The sequence below is a fragment of the Cyprinodon tularosa genome, unplaced genomic scaffold (genome assembly GCF_016077235.1).
Source record: "Cyprinodon tularosa strain WSP-4 unplaced genomic scaffold, ASM1607723v1 ctg164, whole genome shotgun sequence".
Taxonomy (NCBI): Eukaryota; Metazoa; Chordata; class Actinopteri; order Cyprinodontiformes; family Cyprinodontidae; genus Cyprinodon; species Cyprinodon tularosa.
Window position 1 is genome coordinate 179,372 of NW_024038475.1, and position 22,032 is coordinate 201,403.

The 22,032-nt window shown below is 40.3% G+C and overlaps 1 protein-coding gene across 1 annotated transcript; it reads right to left on the bottom strand.

Moving 5' to 3' along the window:
- Nucleotides 1–2,311: 2,311 nt before the first annotated feature.
- prrx1b (paired related homeobox 1b) lies at nt 2,312–21,298 on the bottom strand. The gene is made up of 4 exons (XM_038280767.1): nt 20,707–21,298; nt 15,557–15,732; nt 10,046–10,227; nt 2,312–4,225 (listed from the first exon to the last, which is right to left on the bottom strand). Exons 1-4 carry the CDS (start codon nt 20,951–20,953, stop codon nt 4,093–4,095), a joined length of 738 nt encoding a protein of 245 aa, XP_038136695.1. The 5' UTR covers nt 20,954–21,298; the 3' UTR covers nt 2,312–4,092.
- Nucleotides 21,299–22,032: the final 734 nt, after the last annotated feature.

Sequence of the window (22,032 nt, forward strand, 5' to 3'; positions counted from 1 at the left end):
GGATGCAGCGCAGTAATTAACCCAATTTTAAATACGACCAAACCTGGAGGAAGATGATAGAGGATGGGGCTGACTGAAACTGTTGGTAGGGGTGCAGAAACCTCCCAGATTTATTGGAACTATATTTTATTTTTTGTTGTTTGTTAGTGACAAAGTTTTAGAGGAAACTTACAGCAGATGTTATCTGCTGCTTCAGGAAGCTGTGAACCGTTCTGGACCTTAACGTGCAGCTCATGTCTTCTGTAAACTGCAGAAAATCTGCTGAATCTCAGAGAGAAGAAGATTGTGGAGTTTGTGGAAAGGTCTTCTTCATCTTGATTAAATTGATGAAAGGTCTGTCTGTTTTTGGTGAATTAAGGTTTTTATTTCAAACATATTTGAGTTTTCAGGCCTAAAAACATTCAGCATTAGATTATTTTAGGTCTTTACTCCTGGCTTTTTTTGGCTGATAAAAAACAGATTAGGGTCATAGTGTGACAGGATGAGCTCCCAGGTATACAATCAACCAACCATCTTTACTGTCAACTGAATCAGCTATGATGTGTAGAAAGGAAGAAAAGTGTCTGGAATATTACGATGGCGGCTCTGAAAATCTGTGTTCCTGAAACAATCAATGATTTCTTCTGTATCTAGAAGACGAAGATATTGGAACCACTGAATGTTGCTGGTTTGCTGCTCCTTCTGAAGAAATGGACCACAGTCAGGGCCTGGTTGTGTCTAATTAAAGAGTGGAAGGGTTATGGTATGCAGCGTTGGACACAGTGCCACTCCGTCATCTAAAGAACCTAGAAAGCCAGAGTAAAATCTTCTGGACCACATCAGCATTAAGACCTCCTGTCCTGTCTCACACCAGTGTGCCCAGTCACTGATGACTGGGTTCTGCCACAAACTGGTTCCATTCCAGTTAACAGGGAAACAAAGTCCAAACCATCCTGAGCAGCAGGCCCATCCTCTGGGTTCTCCTGGAGTCCTGGTTCCAGCCTGAAGGCCGTCATCCATTTAAGGTCCAGATGGGACTCGGTCAAACAGAACAAACTCTGATTCAGCTGCAGTTTGCGTGGAAAGTCGACATCTTCTGGTGGCCACCTCCATCCACACGCTGCTAGCAGCTGTGCAGCTCTGCAGAAAGAGCTCATTAATGAAGTATTTGTGATCATGTGGCGCTGAGCGGGACAAAGATCACTGCGGGCCCAGAGAGGAGCGTTTCTGCATGCAGACAGCCCGCCCTGCCCTCACTCGCACTGTCTCCTCTGTAATGAGCTCCAGATGTGGCGCCGCTGGGAGGGAGGGGGGGCTGGGGGCGCCGCCTTGCATGTCATGTGCTCAGGCGAGGAGAGACGCTGTCCGAGGGGACGCTGTCAGCCCTGATGGAGTGGCTGGCCGGGCCCCCGGGGGCCAAACGGCGGGGGGGGGGGGGAGAGGGGTCAGAAAGATCCCCACATCTGGAATCACTTCAGGTCAGCCTGGGCCCTGGCCGTGAAAGGTGAGACCGGGCGCCTGGCAGGGGGACGGGGGGGTCTGACACTGGACATACCACAGTTGGAGATCAGTGAGCAGGAAAAAAAAAGTCTTCCTCTGTTTAAGATGCATCGTTTGGAAACAAGCAAACTTTAGAAAGGAAGGTCCGGTTCAGTCATAAAGACCCAGAAACAGACAGAGGACAGCGTTAAAAACTGTTCCTGTTTCTGATGATAACTTCATCAAAGCTGCCAGAGACCAAAACACCAACATTTCAGTCCAGCTGTCGTTAAGCTGCAGGAAATCAGAAAGTTTCACAGAAATTAAACCACTTCACAAATCCAAGGCTGTTAAAAACTAAAATAATAATAAAAAAATGTCAGAACTTAAGTAATTAAAGACTTTTAGGTTCAGCTGCTGCACATGGTTCTGACAGGTAATCTAAACTTCCTGAAAAAAACAGCAAAATGACTCAGCTGAACTAATCCTCTAAGACCTGACTGTCATTAAAACAGTTATAGTCCCCATTAAAAAAACAACAACATGATTTTACTTTTCAAAACATCCAATGATTCATTTTAAAAGCTGTGGTTATATTCATCTTTTACAAACTCTGTTAAAAGTAAATGATTTCCTCACCTTGAAATAGCTAAAAATGGCATAAAACATGTTTAAAATTGTCTAATTCAAGTTCCAGTTTTCCATTGGGTCAATTTAAGTGAAATTAACTTTACAAAAGCAGATAAACAATCTTAAAGTGAGTCTGTTCCAATTGAAGCAAATCACAGACCTTCAAACATCTGAAAAATGCAAATAGCCACTTAAATGTGTAATTCAAGTCAAGCACAATATCAAAAGCGGCATTCAGATTTATTTTAGAACTTTACAAAGTTCTTTAACAGCTCCATGTGTGAATCCTGCTATGGTAATCAACCTTATCAGGTCAAAAACTGCTAGGATAAGAGATAAGAAGAAATTAAATGTTGCTTTTTTTTTTTAGATTTGCAGCAGTTTTAGGTGGAAAAACATTTCAAAATGCACTGAGAAACTTAAATCATGCTATCATTGAGGTGTGATTCGATAGCAGCTACATGTCTCACTAAAACAGGTTTAACTGAAACAATAAACCTAAAATTTTCCTTTTTTTTTTATTAAATTACAGATTAAGGTCAAAACCTTTAAGCTGCTCAAGTGAAAAATGTCCAGAATATGTTGCTTTGTCTAATTTATACACAGAGAGGAACCATAAACCTTCAGCCATGTCAAAAGAACATCCTGAAGGTTCTAATTAATGTAGATATAAGTCAAGAGCTCCTGTTTGAATAAAAACTAAAATGGCAATAACAAAAATAACACATGCATCTGTTTTAAATCTAATTTTCTGTTTCAGTTTTTCACTTTAATCTTTTAAACATTTTATCACAAACTGCTGTTGAATGTTTTTTTAATCTGGATTAAAGCTTTAACTGAGGAAGATTTCCCTGAAAAAAGCTCAGCAGACTGGAGTCTTCCTCAATGTTTCACACATTGAACCTTTTTTCTCCAAAAGGCATTAAAAGTTTTTTTAAAAATTGAAAAAAATTAGGACTCCTTATTGGAAGTTCTTCTGATCCCAGAAAAGACCCAAATGGCGCTGCCTGAGTCCACGGTCACCTTCAGACCAACTTCCTGCTGCTGGAGCTGGAGGACGAGCGCTGACATCTGTTCGTCTGTGCTGAAGGTTACGAGGGGTCGTGAAGAAGAAACGGCGAGCCGCGGAGCTGAACGAGGCCCCGGGGCCCTTCGTCCTAAGGAGAGGACTTCCCTGCTAGTAAATATTCTGTTTTTAAAGATGGAAACTTCAGGCTTTTCTAATTTGGGAAAGAAAACAGTGGGAGAGAGAAAGCATGAGCAGCTGGAGTTTTTCTGGGCTCTCTGCTCATAAATCTCTCCTTTATGGGCCGTGCATGAGCTGCACGATCAGGTTTGCTTTCCAAATGGTCCCAGCTATAAACACACTTTATTTCTCACAGGGTCTGAAGTGTGATTTAGGTTCGGAGGGCACCGCTAAGAAAATCCTGTTTCTGCTGCACAAATGTGACAAATCCTCCAGCTGGAACTATTTCTCTCTCTTTTTTTTGGTTGCTTCAAACACTTTTTTTATTCATATACAAGGTTCTGTTACAAATAAAGTATATCATAAGACATTATCTACTGGTTTGGATTCAGAAATACATTAACGTTATACTGGACTATATAACAGGAAGGTCAGAATGCACTGGATCGGCTTCTCAGTGGTATAACATGGAAGGAAATGTGGAAAAAAAAACATTAAGGATACTGAGTAAATGTCAGAAAAGTCTGTTTTTTTGGAGGCTGTTGGTTTCATCCACAATGTTTTTTGAAAAGGGGAATAAGAAAGGATAATGGGGGGGGTTGGGGGAGGGGGTTCCACTCAGTCCAGGGAAGAGTCGCCGCCTCTGATTGGACAATCAGTCAAAAAAGCAGATATTTGGAAATGGCATCCGGTCCGGATGTCTTTGAAAAAGGAACAGGAGGAGTAAACAACGCCACCCTCAGGTTAGAGATCCCGCCCTCTTCCAGGGGGGCGTGGCCAATCGACGGTTCTTCCGCTGAAAGGCTCCCCGCCTCCTCTCAGTTGACCGTGGGCACCTGGTTCAGGCTGTACTCTTTGGCTTTGAGCCGCAGGTTGGCGATGCTGTTGGCCATGTTCATCCCCTGCGACGTGTTGGTGTTGGAGCAAGTGGGGGGGTAGGTCGCCATGGCGCTGAGGAGCAAGAAAGCAAAGGTTAGCCGAGCTGGTAACAAGCAGACCCACCCTGGACCCAAACGGCTGCAGCTATCCCTCCTTCTCTTCCTCTGCATCTGATCTCACAGAAAGCAAAAATAAAGCTCAAATGTTGCAAGAATCAAAAATCAATTGAGGTTCCTTCAAAATTTGATTCTGATATTCCTGCCTCAAACCTTCAAACTGAGCAGAACCGCTCATATTCTGTTCATCAAGCCAGCTTTCACATGTAACTAATCCGGAGCTCTGAGTTTTTGGTTTGGACCGCCACTGTCAGGAAACAGAACCAGAGCACGGGTTAACAAACTCTAAGCTCTCAGCATCTCCTATTCTTTTGTTTCTCCGTTTGACGTTGAAAAAGCTGCAACTGATCTTTAACTAAGCCATGACCGTCTGGTTCTGGTGCAGAGCTGGAGCACAGTTTAAACACGTTGAACTAATTCAGCTTCATCTGTCTTTTCCAGTTTTTGCACAATATTAAGATTAATTATTTTGTCAGGCTCCCTATCATCTCAGACATCACTTTAGGTTCTGATGCAGTGAATTATTCAGAACCTTTTGGATTCAAACGCTTCCAGGTGCAGAGGTTCAGCTCGTCCTTTATATCTCGTTTCTTACTCAGTAGTGAGTCCAGATTGCAGAGGCAGACACCAGAACCACACTTCTCTCTGATTTTTAACTTGTTTGGAATGATCTCTTTTAGTGTTTTCATTAAAAATCCTGAAATGAAAACATGGTGATCAAATCAGACAGTTTTTTTTTTCGTTTTTCATGCCGCTCTGTTCAGGCTGCATTAAAGCTCATTTTACGTACAACTGTATTAGAGGTCTGTTTGGTTCTAAGCTCTACAGCAAGAATGAAGTAAAATGTCTAAAAATGTTCCAAAGAGCCAGAAAACAATAAAAGTTGGTAAAAGTTTTATCATCCTCGCTGCCTGAATGTTGAACCCATGTTGGCCTCTGCTGCCAAAAGTCCTCAGAGCGTTTGAACCAGGCTGAAGGCCGACATGTCGGACCGCCTTTAATAACAGAGGATTGCTGTAAATCACCTCCAGTATAACCAGAGGCAGAAAATGTCCCCAGTAGAATTCCCCAGTTTCGTTATCTGATGCAGCGTAACAGGGAGGGGTCACAGAGGTCGGCGGTGGATTTAATACGCTTTGTTTTCACATTATCACCTCGTCAGGACGGGGATCCGACCCGCGGCGCTGGACAGGAAATGTGTTTATATTAAACACAATTAGCACAGAGGGCGGAGAGCAGCAGGCAGGACATCATGTAGGACAGCTGAGGAGGGATCTGGGGTTTGGGTCAGGATAGTCGGCTAGAACTAGTACCTTTTCACTTCAGAGTCATAAAACCTGGTTCTGGGTTTATTAAATCACGGAAAAATAAGTCAAACAGGGTAACAGGAAGCTCCAGAGGATCCAAACACATAAGCAAAGGGAGAAGAAAAGAGGCCATATCTCAGAAGAACTGCGTCTGGCTCCAGTAAGAGACAAAGGTCCTGTTAGACATGATGTCCACCAGGTCTGTACGTCCAGAATCTCTCCTGAATCTGCTCCATGGGGTCCCTGGCTGGATGTCCAGGACGGTTCTCCTGCAGGACGGTCCACCTCAGGTCCTCCTCAGCCTCAAACAGTTTTTCTTCCTGGATTTTCCAGAGTTTAGTTACACCCATCATCCCATCAGCTTCCTGATGAAGAACAGGATTCCCACAGCATGATGCTGCCACCGCTGTGTTCCGGCCTGTTCAGACCCTGTCCTCTGCAGGCATTTATCTAGTGAGAGCCTTCCACAATTAATCCCAGTTCTGCTGGGCTTCCTGATGCTACTTTAGACCTGCTCCAGCTGCTGCAGATCGCAGCATCTGAAGCTTTGCTGCCTTATAAGATGACAGAGTGAACGTTTAAAAACCACTAACAGCGCAAAACAATATAAAAAAACTTCAAAATCTTCTTCCTCATGATATGGGTAGATACCCGTAAACAACAATGAAGTATATTAATTAATGCAGCTTTGATCAGCTGAGATGCCAGAGAAAATTTAATATTTAATTGACACTAACGTGGATGATATCTGATCTTCAACATATTTCAGAATAATTTGCTTTAAAGTTTTACATGCAGCAGGTAGAGACCTTGAAAACTGACTATCCCACTGATAGAATAGGATTTTAAATTATTTACATTCAACCAATAAACATTATTTGATTGGTAATAAGACATGCACTGTTTAAAATATTCATGCCTTTTATATCATTAAATAAAACCATTTTCATTGCACTTGCAGCCAATCTAATGTTTGCTTTGGTATTTTAATGATTTAAAGCCTCAGAACTTTAACATTACTTGGACCTAAACTACCAGGGATATTAATTTTTTTGGATTGAAATTTTTAATTAAAAACTCCTCCTAAAACAGTCATCTAAATTTTATTTAGTTTTGCTTTTTTGTCCAAATGGAGAAGAAAGGAAGTTATGAATGAAAGCCTGAGGCTTTAATGGCATCGCTTTATACGCCGACGATGCAGGAAAATATCGGCTGTAAAACTAAAGTCTCTTTGTAGAAGAAATGTTTTTGGAGCTGATCAGAGTTCAGCGGGATCAGAGGAGATGAAGCCTCTGGGAGGAGGAATGAGGAGAATGTTCAGGTAGCAGAGGAAGAGGAAATTAAACAATAACAGAGCGAGACGCCAAGGCGGTGTTAGCGTAGCTACTGAGCTTTATCAACGGCTCTGAAAGTTGACAGAAAAAGACATCAAGATGTTCTGAAGTAAATTTAGAGAAAATAACATTTTCACAATCAACATTTTTTCTGACTGTTTCCCATTTTCTAAATAAGAAACATACTCTGTTCTGGGTCATAGTATTCTGACCCAGAACGTATTTAGGACTCCTAAATTAGCCGCCACTGACCCTCTGACTGAAGAAACCACAATTGATTTCTGTGAATAAACTTTAAAAGCTTACTGAAACGTAATGTTTTTTATTTTGCTTTGCTTTCAAATCTGTCTTCTTTGCTTAAAAAAGTTGTCAACAAAATAGGTAATCATTTAGCATTGAAGCTAATCAGAAAGAAATACGCTACAAAGCAAAGGCTGGTATTTTTATGCTAGTTGTTAGCTTATTCAGCTTTGTTTTTACCCAAAAGGTTAGAATCTGGGGATGATGTTACATCCTGTTAATCAGATTTTTTTCTTGGATTTGAAAAACATTTATTTTCTCAGATTTCTGCTCAGTAAACAGGCTAACAGTCTTTAGCTGCCTCAGCAAGCTAACAGCATTAAACAGTAAAATCATAGCTCATTCTATTCCAAACCAGAACAATAAAAATGTCAAATATGTTCTCACTATTCAGAACATGAGGGAATAAATGTTTGATTGTTATAAATGGCAATTAGCAAATTAGTTTTGTTTTCTTTGTTCTCAGCATGAATCAGCGTTTCTGTCGCTGAACAAAATCTGGAAGTCCTCCATTCCTCAGACAGCAACGCTTTACAACAAGCCAGTCCAGCATTACTATAAGGCCCACGTCACTGCAAAAAAAACCCTGAAATTTAAACAAGTAATTTCTTTCTTAAAATAAGTGCATTTTATTATTGATTTAAGGGGAGAAGTGAGACACTTTGTCAATGGAACAAGACAATTTACATTTAAAATAAGAAAAAACAATTGCATTGACTTATTTCAAGTGCATGTAATCTAATTAGGCCTATCTTATTTAAAGAATAAAAATACTAATTCCTTTGACAGATCATCTTATTTACCTACTCAAATTAAGAGTAAATACATTTAATTTAACAAAGGTTTACTTATTTCTAGATTGTTTTTGCAGTGCTGTCTACAAAATGTGCTCCCTTCAATTCAGATTAGGATGTTGGTTTTCTATCTCTTTACTGCACCTGCTGGTAAATTATTTAATGGTGAGATATAATTTCTGCCGTAAACAGGGACTGACATGTTATAGGAACTGTTTTTCTTAGCAGTTATGCCTTTAAACCGGATGTCTTCAACAGGGGTCCGTGACCCTTAGGGGGTCCACAGAGGTACTGCATGGGGGTTTAAGGTGGTTGATTAGACTTTTTTTTTTATATATTCCCCCCTGCAATAATTTCCACTAATTGAAACGTCTTTAATTACAGAGTAACATGATTCAACACACTGTAGTGTGTTCAGTCATCAATGCACACATTCAGTGACACATCGGAGTTCTTTCAAGCAGGACACTGTTTCATTCACAACACCTGTCCCATCAACCAGGAATCAGAATCAGAAATACTTTAATAATCCCAGGGCGAAATTACTTTCGTTACTTTACTATATATATAATAGAGTGACTATAGGAACAGTTTGATATAACACAATTTCATACAATATATATAATTAGAGGGTCCCGCTCCATCTCGCCATCAGTTTGAGGGTCCTGGGCCTGGAAAATGTCAAAGACCCCTGCTTTAAACCCCAGTTACACTGCATGGTGTTTTTTGACTAAGTCACAGACTAGAAATCTATCAAGAATGCTGAGAATTAGTTTATTACCTCAGCTAAGGAGAGGTTAAATGCATGCAGAGCAGCCAAGTAAAGATTGATCATCATCTCTTGTTCATTTGTGACTACTGGTTCCCCGGCATTACCTCTGACTGGAAGCTGATTTTAGTGTGCATCCCATTTAAACACCAGGATTAGCTCGTCTGGCCATAGAGCACAGCTACTGGCTCTCAGATTTATAAGTGAATCCCCCTTAGGTTGATGGGAAGGGTTTATTCTACTCCGGCTCAGACTGCCCAGGTAAGACCAGATTACACGGTTTAGAGGTTTCCTCCTCGAGTTTAGTTCTTAAAATCATTAAAAAACATGAAGGTGAAGCTTCTTCACAGTAATAATCTGCACCTCTGTCAACCAAACGGAAGCATTGTTTGGATGCCTGAACTGAAATGTTTTTCCCAGTGTGGATTTAATGAGGGGAAATGCCAGAATATGAATAAAATTGCTCAGGCTGAATCTATTGGAATGTAAATTGGTTCCAACATGAACTTCTCTATGGTCAACCTGAAATTAACATCTTAAAACCAAAATAATTTGCCTTGAAAATTGATTTTGTTGTATTGAATATTCAATTAGTCCAAATATACATTTAGTTTAAAAATGTTTTTTAATATTTAGACGTCCAAGTTTCTATAGCTTATGCAAAATTAACTAGCAAACTCAAATTGCCAACTTTAGGAAGAAAATGATTGGTTAGCTGTAGCGGTTATGTAAAATGCTTAATTAGTATAGTTTTCAGCCGGTGTTACGTTTGTTTCCCGATCTATATGTTTAACACTTTGAGTGACATCTACCAAGCTAATCTATGCTTCACTGATTAAGCTCCAAATCCCCTAAAATAAGTTAAACCAAAGCTAATCTCAGTGAATCTGTGTTTGATTACTTTGTGGCAAACGGCCAAAATGTCTGACACAACGCACTTTAAAACTGAAATTAAACCGAAAGAAGGAAAGCCACATTTTTAAATACAACCAACTAATTTTTAAAAGAAAACAAAGCCAGTTTCAAACAATTAAATCCAGTTTTTTATTTAATAAAAAATCATTTTGACACTAATGCATTTAATCTACAACAACATTTGACCTGTTCATGCTATGAGTTAAGATGACTGGACACCAGCTGCAACTAGAAAGCCTCTGAGTTCTGAACAGGATGAATATTTCTGCTTTTACAACACAGAATGATAACTGCAGGTAGTGATCAACCAGGTCACACATCTATTGAAATGAAATAAAGCCAGCAAAGGGGGAGTACCTGTAGGGGGCAGCACTTCCCCAGGAGAGATAGTCATTTGGGCGTGGTGCAGGGCGTGGTACGATCGGCTGCTCCACCGCCGTTACTTCCCCTGAATAAGACTTGAGCAGCGAGGCGTTTTTGCTGGCCAGCATGGCTCGCTCATTCCTGCGAAACTTGGCTCTTCTGTTCTGAAACCAAACCTGGAACGAAACAAGAACACGAGGAATGAGAAGGACGCGGACCCCTAAAACAACCATGTGGATGAAGGTTGGTTAAAAAGGCTCTAAAATATCGAAAAGAAGTTCAGCTGATGCTCAGTAGGATAACGTCCTCAGAATAAATCTGTGGTGACCTTCTGATCTTATGGACAGAGCAAAAAATGACCTAAACTTTTATATTTAAGTTTTAGGATAACTGCCAGTAAATGCAAGTCAAAACACCTAAAGAAAAGTAAAAATTATATTGGTCTATTGTCGTAATTTCCTGCACACACGTGACAATTAATAGAATAGAAATAGAATTCAACTTTATTGTCATTACACTGTCACAAGTACAAAGCACTGTCTGCATGTTGCTCCCTGGGCTGCCATTGTGCGGTGCCCAGGGAGCAGTGTGGGGTTAAGGTCTTGCTCAGGGACCCAGAGTGGCAGTCCATGTGAGTGGGGCTTGAACTCAGAACCTCTGGGACTCACACACAATGCCCTAACCACTAGGCCACCGGGAGTGGTGGCAGATTAAGCTGATGTCTAATCTATGAGAGATAAGCATCCCAGCTGAAGGTAGTTTGCCCTTAAACGAGAAGAACACAAAGACATATTTAAGAATTTAAGCACCAACACCTTCCTATTTATGATGCTTATCTAAGAAAGATGCTGATCTGTAGTCATTGCTCCAAGAATCAGACTGACTGAGCGTTCCTTGCAGTGAAGAAGACAAAAACGCTTTGTCGCATTTAGCTTCCTGTTAAGAGGTGGTCATTAATGCCTATTTACTCGACTTTGAGGAGAAATATTGGTTTAATCTAGTTTGTAACACAATTATTGGGCCCAGAGGGACATTTTATTCATCAATTATCACTTTTTTAAAATCAAAACCCTGCAACTGAATGCCAGATGGTATTTAAACGGATCAGCTAAATTTAGAGGAACCAGAAAAATCTGGAATATTTGCTCTAGGGCCGGTGTGCTGTCAGAACAGCATACACTCAGATCTGCATACATTATTCTAATATGCATGCGTGCACATGCGCAACAGGGAATTATTGTCACATTCAATGTTAGCAGCAGTGAACCGACCAGAAAAAAACAAATTTATTTTAACTTTTAAAAAAAGAAACCAACTTTGATTATTTTGTTATTTCTTGGATGCTGAAACGGCCAGATATGATTGAAGTTTCCGGGATGTGGAGAGAAGAAGCCTCTACAGATAAAACAAAACCATCAATAAAAATCAATATGGGATTTTAAATTTGGTTTTGTTTTCATGTTTAAAGTCATAGAAAACATTGGCTCTTCTTTATATTGCGACTCAGGATTAATTTAGGTTAGATAAAAACTAAGCTTATGCTGATCTGACAGAACACTGCCTCTGTTTCAATCTGAGGAGTCCAAGCAAAGGAACGGTCCTGTCTTCTGAAATAGCATTCAGATCCTGATCAAACCAGTAGAGGCTCCTGCAGAAACAAGCTTCCTCTGTGAGGCAGCCTAGTTGGAGGTAGGAGGACCTCTAACTCTGTCTGAACCACCTCAGATGTTTGGAGCTCAGAGGGAACGCCTTGGTACGGATGGAAGGACGGGTCTGGAAACTCTCAAAACAATTTAAATTAACATTTGAAGCTGTTAGAATAACTGTGGCCGTCTCCGTCTCTCCGACCATCGGCTTTTCCTCTGTGATCCAGCTCAGTAGATCTCCTCTAAGCCCTGATGTTTGCTTTGGAAGCCGCTTTCTTTTTCTCTCTGCAGATGTTATTCTGGGATAACAGCAGAATAAGGAGTCACAGTTTCTCAGTAGAAGGATCCATTCAGCGTCTGGATGCTAAAAGAGAGCAAAGCCCATGTTGTTTAGTGAGTCAGGAGGGGGGGGAGCTACAAAGTCAACATCACCCTGATTTAATTTGACAGGGTGGATAAAAAAGTGTTAAAGTGAAATCAGTCAAAGTTTCAGCCTGAATGATTCCTGATGATGAGCTGCAGGTTTGACGCCTTCAACTTGCTGGGATCCCTGCAGCAGGTAAAACACTGACTGCTCAGGTCTGCCCCCTGACCCCCTCCTTTCTCCATCAGGTTTGATGCTGACACTTTCCCAGGAGAGTCGGGTTTGATGGGTTCGGCTGCAGAGGCCGTCCTCCCTTCTTCGTCCACCTCCTCCAGGCCTCATCAGCCTCCTGCTCCCTGAGATGAAGCCTGGAGGCGGTGGAGCTGGGCTGGGCAGCGATGTTGTTTCTTGCTGTGAAATCAAATCCATTATTAGAAGCTGCCTGCGCTCAGAGGGCCTCGCTGACGCACAGCCTCTGGAATGAGTCTCTTTTATCAAAGGCTTTCTGCATCGCTCTCTGCTGCACATTAATCACAGATGTGCAGCTTCGCTCGCGCCAACTTCCCCATTTCAACCGTTTCCCCGCAGAAGGAAAACTTTCAGTGAGCTGTGCAGATTCCTCCGCAGCTTCAGACCAACTGGGAGGCTTGTTTGCTTATTTTCCTGCATTTTAAGACTTTTACTGGATGCAACTTTCATGCATTTGCATTAAACCTTCCCGCTGAGATGTTTTCCCAACATGTGTTTCATCGCCTATAAAGCCTGTTTTGCTGCTCGCACGCAGCTGCAGCCTGAGTGAGTCACCAAAAAACCCTCCTGACGTTTGGAGTTTAAAAGTCAAAATAATTCACATTGCACCAGAAAAAAGAGGCTGATTTGGCCCTGATTTTGGTCTTTCAGGCAAAGCTGAAAGTCATTGCTGGAAGTGAAGATTACCTGCAGAGCCCCAAACCAAAGGACTGGCAGAGAAAAGGTGCTCTGATGTTAATCTATTGATACAGAGCCTTAAACTCCTGGTAAAAGCCTGAACTATGACTTTATTTAGACAGAAAACTTCACTCAATGATCTCATTTGGTCTAAAGACGTTGTGCTTAAGTGTTCTTTTTTTTTTCATTTTGCATGTTTTTAAAAGGGCAGAGCTCAAGTGTTCTTCTGATTTTTATTTGCTCTCTAAATGATTAATATCTTAAAGTAGAGAGCAGTCAGAGTGTTCTATGTTTGGAGAGTCAGAATGGATTTAGGTCTGAGAATTAAGTTAAGATTCAAACTGAGTTAATTTTCTTAGTTTGAATCTTTTAAAGAATCGAATATGTAGGATGGGACTACTTTCTCTGTCAATGTTGCTACTTGATGCAGGGTGTATCCTTCCGCGGATCACTTGATACCATCAGAGCTTAATTTGCTTCTGCTTTAGATAAAAAAAATGACAGTTTTTTTTTTCACAGCGCAGCAGCAGAAGGATATGGTGTCCTGCTGTGAGATCTTGTGGTTTTTGTGCTGCTGAAACATCAGGCTGATGCGGAAGTTACACTGGGTTAAAATCTACAACATATCAGCTGAATGAACCACTTTGACTGAAGAGAACGTTCTGTTGAAACCTCATCACCAACATATCCTTCCACCTGTCAGGTGAGTCCCTCAGCACCACTCTATTAGAGTTTAAGCTGAAGCTAAATTATTTATAAAAAACAAGAACTATGACAGTGCTTGACTTCTGCATCACGGATGCATGGCTTGACTGAGTTTTTATCCTTAAATGCTTTTAAGTTGAAAGTGAAAGAATTTAAAGCAGCCTCAATTATCTGAAATTGATTTACTTAATGTTTTTTTTGTTACTCTAATTTAATGTTTAATGTTTATTATGTGACTTTGCTGCCGGACTACTTGAAAAATAGGTTTTTAATCCCAATGGGATTTTTTTCCTGATTAAATAAAGGTAAAGAAAAAAAAAGAAAAAAAAAAGATTGCAGACGAATACCAGAGAAAATGACAACAAATATAAAAATCTGATTAATTCATCTATGCAGAAATTATTCCCAAATATCCAGCAATCGGATTAAACTCTGACACCAGATCAGTGGAGGGATACACAGAGGTACTGTTGTTCTTCGGTTGAGAAAGTAGTACCATAGTAAAAACTATTTAAAAAAAATAACATTTGAGTTTCATTTAATGTTAAATAATATATATTAAATATATAAAATCTATTTTCAATAAATATATATTAAAGAACCAACAAGGCTTGTTTCCTCAGCCAAATAACATCAATGTTTCAATTTGTATCCTTTCACAGTTTTCTATCAACAGCCTCCAGTTGTTTGTGTGAGAAGATCTGTTAAAGAGAAAAACCTTTAACACTGCTCCACTTTTCCATCACGTATTCAATCTGCTTTCTCTTCTGTGAACAGAAGGTCAACATCGACGAGGTGACCGACGCGTCCAGCAGCTTCATCTCATCAGAAAGATGTTCCTGAACCTGAATATACCAAAGATTTCCCTCTATTTAACCAGAAGTCATCTGATCTGAAACCAGACGCTGAGGGAAACAGTAGATAGAGAAAGTAGTTCCAAAAAAGGGTAAAAGCAAAGAGACTTAACAACAAGGCCACAGAAAAATTATGGAGCAGAACATCCTACCAAGTGCAGGTATCAGTGGAGGAAGGTGTCAAAAGCCATGAACAGAGAAATGCTGAGGAAGTAATGCTGCATCACAGGGGACATGAGGTTCAGTTTGATGTAGATGGAATCAAATCTAAAGATCTGCTTATTCTGTTTGTCTAAAGGGTTCCCTCGTCAGAACCAGAACCCAGGACGCTCAGCTGCTTCTTCTACATAACAACGTGTAGAAACATTTAAAGGTGACCTGATAGCATCCGCTTTTAAACCAGAGTCTGGTTCCAAGAAGCAGATCAGTGAAGAGGTGAGTTCGGATCAACTTAACTTGGATTTGGGGCATAGAGCTTGGAATCCTGAGGTTGTGAGTTTGAGCCCAACTCCCACAGACTGCCACTCTGGGTCCATGAGCAAGACCCCTGGGTGACAAATAATGGCAGCCCACTGCTCCCCAAGGAGATGGGTTAAATGCAGAGCTAAATTTCTCTAATGTGAGCTAAATGAAGAGATCAATTATTATTATGATCATTATCAACACTGCGTTTGGGTCTGCAGGATGTGTGACATCATCCGGACATCACGCCGAGCTGCTGCAGCTCGCCTCATGTAATGCACACGCCTTATCAGTGATCAGTGAAGGGAAATGACGCGTCTCGTCTCTAACTAGTTCTTATTGGGTGCCTGATGATAACTCTAAACGTGTTAATTCTTCTCAGCCTACAGCCTGGATTATTGGCTTAATCTGTGCACCATTTCATCAGGCTGGTTAAAGCAAACCAGAGCAGTTTGTTCTGGTCTGGAATCCAGGATGAAAGCGCCTGGCTATGAGCAATCAGAGAACTTCTTTTCAAAATAAGAGCCCCCAAAGGTACAGGACCTACCTGGACCCGGGCCTCGGTGAGGTTGACCCGGCGGGCCAGGTCCTCTCTGACGAAGGCGTCAGGGTAGTGCGTCCTCTCAAACACTCTCTCTAGAGCCTGGAGCTGGCTGCTGTTGAAGGTGGTCCTGTTCCTCCGCTGCTTCCTCTTCTTCTTCTCCTCTGTGTTCATCTGCTCGTCTGCAGGCAAAGGAGGAGGAAAAGGTTAACCTGGAGAACCTTCTCCATGTCCTGGTTCTCCTGCATGTCTGCTGATCTGCGTAAAGTTCTGAGGAGTCAAGATTTATCATCTTCTCCACTTCAGCTTTTCACGTTCAAAGCTTTTCTTTTCCCTAAAGTCAACATTTGTTTCCCACCATGAAGGGAGCAGATCTTTCTCCTCGCTCAATTTATAGGAAAACAAACAAGCGTTCCAAACTAAAGCAGTTTAAGGAAATATTTCCTTCACGGCTTCTAAAAAAAACCATTAAAATTCTGTTTGTGAAAATGATAAGCAACAAATCATGCAGATTTTCAGACGTTTTATGGAAGAGTTGCATCAATTTCAAACAACAGTTGAAATTCATACGATTAAAATTTGTTTTTTATTCTCATTTGCTAGAAAGCTTAAAATCATTTTCCATCCTCTTCTCATTAAGTTTTATGTCTCTTATATTAATTTTAAACCCCAACAGAGTAAACAAAAAGTGATAGTTAAAAATAACATTAAAGTTATTTAATGTTAAAGTGAATATTTATTCAAAAATGCATGATTTTGTTTGTTTTTCCAGAGGTGAGGAAGTATTTGTGGCTCTAATGAGTTTCCTGTGAGGGACGGCTGTAGCCCTGAAAATGTTTTATCTGCATTTTCATTTTAGAGCAGCAGAAGAAGAGGCGATCTGTTCTAATGCAAACCATCCATGCTGGCAGCTTTAGTTCAGCCCAAGAAAAGTTAGGTGTTCGCAATTCAGAGTTAACCTGTTTAACTCTAAATTGAGCATTTACAACTATACTTAGTGTAAATCTGCTCAAATGTTGCCGTTAATAATCATTGTAAAATTTGCAGTGTAATTTTTACTCTATATGGTGCCATGGTTACCCGCCAGTCTGAGAGGTGTTATCGATTTTGACAAAAATATGATTCAAATTAACTTTAGGTTACAAAATCTGATACTATAGCTATAAATTTTGCACATATTTGGAGTGGGACCAAATTATATCTGAAACAGTTATATTATTATACTGCTCTATAAGAGTTAAAGTAATACTTTGAATTGAATTTATTTGATGCAAACAAAGAACCTGCAGAGCCCCCCAAGCCCACGGATCCCCCAGCCCACGGATCTTCTGCAGAGGAGCCTCCATGCTCCTTCTGAACCTTCCTGCAGAGGAGAATCAAAGCTTGTGGCTCCACAACCAAACCACAGAACAACACTTTCACACAGAAAAGGAGCAGAAAGATCTGCTTCCTAATTGCAAACACCCACAGCAAACCTGCAGGAACAGAACCCAGACCCACCGAGCCACCGTTCAGCACCACGGACCCCATCAGCTCAGAGCAGTCCACAATTTAGCCTCTATAGCAAAAATATATAAACTCCTTTAAAAACCATCAATTAAAAGAAAATGTATCAAAGAACAAAGTTTTTATAAAATGCATCACTGTGTAATTTATAGAAACCAGCTGCAGCTGGGAACTCAAAACATATACACTTATACTATTCATATAAATACATAAAATTTTTATTTTAGGTATTGGTGGGAAATTTAGGATTTGATAGGATTCTGTTTTTTTTTTTTTTTTTTTTTTACATGTGTGTGTGTTTTTATATTATTCATTTAATAGTTTATTTCAATTGATTTATTTATGACTCGGTTATATAAAAATGTGAAGCAAACATGTGAGGCTGTCACTTTACCTTTTAAAGTAAAGAAATGGGTATTATAAAAGACAAAACAATATATATTAAATTAGAATATATTAAAATATACGGTTAAAAAAATTATTTGGAGAATTTTTCTGAATTATTTTAATTAATTTGTGATGTTAGAGGGAAACAAATGACAGATTTAGAAATATAATGACTTTTTTTAATGCCATCCTGACCTTTGTTTATTTATCTCCTTATTTACTATTTGGTTAGAAACAGTTTTTTTACCTCTCTACAAACTTTTAATTTTTTTTTTTTATATTGGAGAATTTATTGTTAGTACAGATGGGTTTTACAGAAAATATTTTAGGGAAATTTGTGATTTTATTTAGGAGGGTCTGAAACCAAAGAGCCTGATGAAAGCAGCACACACACACTCACACACACACACACACACACACACACACACACACACACACACACACACACACACACACACACACACACACACACACACACACACACACACACACACACACACACACTCAGTGTTTGTTTGTTTTCCCATCAGCAGGTCATCCCACAGCTCAAAGTTTATCTGCTGCCTCCAAACCAAAACAAATTAATCTGTTTCCACCTTCAGCTGAGCATGGATTCTCATTTGGACCATAAATAAAGTTTCACATGAGGGATTTTTACAAGTCTAAGAAAGATCTGATACCGGTTCGGCTGCCTGGATCAGAACCCAATCTTGATTTAAAATTATTTCTTTTTGTTTTCAGTTTAGATTTGAAAAACTGAATTAAAACAAGAAGTTTGAGATTATTTGCTTGTAAAGTTACACCATTTAATTTAACTTCAGTTCATTTCCATCTGATCTTTGATAAAATCCAGCATCATGATCAGCTGAGCCTGGATAATAATAACATAATAATATAAAACGTTCTATGATCCGCCATAAATCAGCCAATCTGCTCCTAAATGAAACCCAACTCGTTTGTTTTCCTTCTCTTAATCATGTCTTGACCTCCAGGATTTATCTTGTGACCCCTGTGTGGGGGTCCGGGGCCCCTGTGCTGAAAACTAACAGATTAGACTAATGAAAACATCATTTCCATCAGCTGGATCCCAATCAGAGGCTGGAAATGAGCTTTTCTTCCCTGCAGGCATCACATCTTCTCATTTCTGAGTGAAAGTGTGAACCCAGCCGAGTCCCTCCGAACCTTTTGGATCAGGATGTTCTGTCACAACGAAGTTTAATCCCTCAGATTAACAAAAAGGCTAAACTTCGGTTGAATTTCAAAAGGTTTCTTTATGATGTTGGAAGAACTTCCAGGGCTGAGATTTGGGTTTTGTTAAAGAACTAAATTAGTTGCATTTTTTTTTTTTTGTGGTCAAATTACGGAACAATTATGTAATTAATGTAGAAAAAAATCCCATTAGATTAGAAAATTCCTCTTCAGATGTTGTTTAACCTGCAGTTGTTAATCATTTGATCTTACATTTTTTATTCTATCAACTTTAAGCTGCACAGCGAGCTTCAAACAAAAGTGTTTTTTTATTTAAATAATTTTAATACCTTAAAATAAGCTCTGTGACGCGGGACGAAAGTAGAGGGTTTAATCTTGATTAAGATAAAATGATATAATATTTCTAATCTGTTCCGCTGATTTTCTGTAATTAATAAATTTCATTTTATTGCTTACAGAGAAAAAAAAAATAGGCTATTTGACATTTTTTTACGTATTTCCAAGTTAAGTATTCCCTTAAATCAGAAATAATTAAATAACATTTCTACCAATATTTATTTATTTTTCTTTCATCGCAGATTTTAGCTCTAATACCGACATTTGATCAGCAGATCTACAGCCGTGAGTAGATCCATATGTAATTAATGTAGATAAGAGGAATATAGTCTCGATTAATATAAAACAATAAATTATTCGAACTTAAACAATTTAGTCTCGAAATTTTGAGATATTTCATTTCTTCTTTTTTATTATTGGTGTTTATTCTTGCATTTAGTCAGTTTTTTTTTTTTTTTTTCAAATGAGTTAGAGTCAAACTTTATTTCCTTTCTTCTGTTTGCGGCTCCGCAGTCTGAGACTCGAATGCAAAATCAACATGAAGGATCTAAAAAGATTAAATTTACTGGTTAACTATTTTAAAAAAGAAAGAGATATAATCGTTTTTGGGGGAGGTTGGATTTTTTAAATAAGTTTATTTGAATTGTTTTTCCCCCCCTAGAAGTTCGAGCAACTTTCTTTTGGTCTAACAGTGAAAATGTCACACAGCGTCTGCAGCAAATTGCCTTAAATTATAGATATAGATTTAAATCCTAGTTTGATTATTAGGGTATTTTATCAGGAAACTTCTGAACAAAAAAAAATTAATAATATTTGGAGATTTATTTAAAAAGAGTCCAGATGGATTTTATTCTGGTTTCATTGTTTTTTATGAGGCAGTTTGGATCCTGAGCGTCTCACTAAAACCCTAAACACCATAAATGTTTTAAAAACATCTGGAACGACAATAACATAAATGTTGAATAAATAAATTAAAATATAACAATAACATTTTTTTTTAAATATCTAATCAGTAAAACTCGAAGATTATTTCCTCTTTCTCCACTTTTGTGTCTGAGCGGCACATAAATTAAAAGCTGCTCTGATTGGCTGTTGTCCGGTAGGACACGCGCGCTAATTATGACAGATGATTGGCTCGGATCATCTGAGGCTGTTTGACAGCCTGAAAATAAGCGTAAATTAACGACGTGACCCGCGCGCTTCCTGCCGCAGCTCTGGCCCTTTTTTTTCCTCTAAAGAAATAACAAAAACAGTAATTAAAGCCTAAAATGTTTCTGTCAAATGGGGGGAGGGGTCATTTTCTTCTAGAAATAAATGAATAGATCTGAAATAAGTCTGTTTCATCAGCCTTAAAAGCGCGAGAGAGTCCAATCACTCCTCCTCAGTCATCATGTGACTCTCTCTACATATTTTCAGAGTTATTAGCTTTTTTTTTCTGTGCAGAGGAAACCTGGAGCGTAAATGTGGCCTGTTTGGGGTCAGCAGAGATTTATCACCCCGGAGCTTGACTCGTAAGGCTGCCTCCCTGACCGTGTCCACCATCATCATCACACCGCGCGGACTTCAAAGCGCCGATGCAGGAATAATGGCCGCTCTGAGGGGAGCCCGTCAGGAATGATGCATGGCCACCGCGCACGCGGATAGCTCCTCGGGCACGCGCAGCAGCGAACAGATGAGTTTGGTTTGAGGATGACAGGAGCGCATCTGCTCACACTTACTCTCCTGCTGGGTCGTGTCGCTCCCGCTGGTGAGCCCCGGGGACTCCAGCATGCTCCTCCCGGCCTCACCGACGCCCTCATCGGCCTGGGTGCCGACCATCTCCCCGGCCTCCTCCAGGTCCAGCAGGTGGCTGACAGAGAAGTTCTTCTTGGCCTGCAGGGTGTCCAGGTTGGCCGTGATGGGGCTCTCCAGCCGGTTGGAGATGGCTGCCTGTCTGTCCATTACATGCGCATAGCTGGAAGTCATGACGCAAAAAGGAGGAGAAGCGGAAAAAACACGCAGCGCTGAGGAGGATCACAGCGAGCAGCGTCCCCGCAAAGTACCGCACTGGTCTCTGCTGAGCTGTTCACATCCAGGGGAGCCGCGCAGAGCCCGAACCGAGATCCGATCAAACCCAGAGCGACCAATCCATCCGGCGGCGCAGGTCAGAGGAGAGGAGCCCCGAAGAAGGTCCCAGGAACCGAGAAAGTTTGAAGACAACAAGAGAAAGTTCTGCTCCAAGTCTGATCGAGTCACATCTGAGCAGGAAGAGCTGCTGCTGCTGCGGATGATGACGACCAGATGCGCAAAGCTCAGTGTGCGCGCAAAACTGGCTGAGCTGCAGCCAAGAGGCGCAGGGAGGCTGGACTCCCTCCCCCTCCTTCCTCCCCCCTCCCCTCTCTCTCTCTCTCTCTTTCCCTCATTTTCTTTATTTGTAGTTATTTTACTTTTTAAAGCTTTTAATAAACGTCGCACACTATCAACAAAAACATGTGAAAACTTTGCTTGGAGTGAGGATCCATCCCAGAGTTTTCACTGGCAGCCATTTTGTTTTCCTTTCAGACCACAGAAAGTCCAGATGTTCACTTTTTTTGTCCAAATGCAGAGAATCACTTCAGACTAAAACTCAGTGGAAACATAAAGCCAAACTAAAGCTTCAGTTAACTAGAAACTCATAAATAAAAGAACAAAACCAGCCACTGGGTCTTCAAGACTTGGCTTCAAAAAACGGAAAAACAAATATTGATTCATTAAAAACTCACTAAACTTGCTGGAGTGAGCATCATCTGCAGGAACCATTAAAGGACCGAGGACTCATCCCTGAGGAACACTATGAGTAATAGAACCCCCAGAGGCTGCAGCAGACAGCGATGAAGAGAACCAGGTGAGAAAGGTTCCTGATCTGAAGGATCATCTGGATCAAAGTCTCTGTGGGCTCAGAGGGTAAAACGTTCCATGTTTCTCACAATCATTTTCTTCATGACTTCTGACATTTAATAAAACCCCAAAGAAGAAACTTCATGTTACTAGTTTCACATGGGAGCTTTGAGGATCTCCTGGAGCAG

Excerpts from the sequence above, each read along its gene's own strand:
- prrx1b (XM_038280767.1), bottom strand. The coding sequence starts at position 20,953 with ATGACTTCCAGCTATGCGCATGTAATGGACAGACAGGCAGCCATCTCC. Across the intron at positions 15,733-20,706 it reads CGACACGACCCAGCAGGAGA|ACGAGCAGATGAACACAGAG; the intron begins GTAAGTGTGAGC and ends CTTTGCCTGCAG. Across the intron at positions 4,226-10,045 it reads GGAAGTGCTGCCCCCTACAG|CGCCATGGCGACCTACCCCC; the intron begins GTACTCCCCCTT and ends CTTGCTCCTCAG.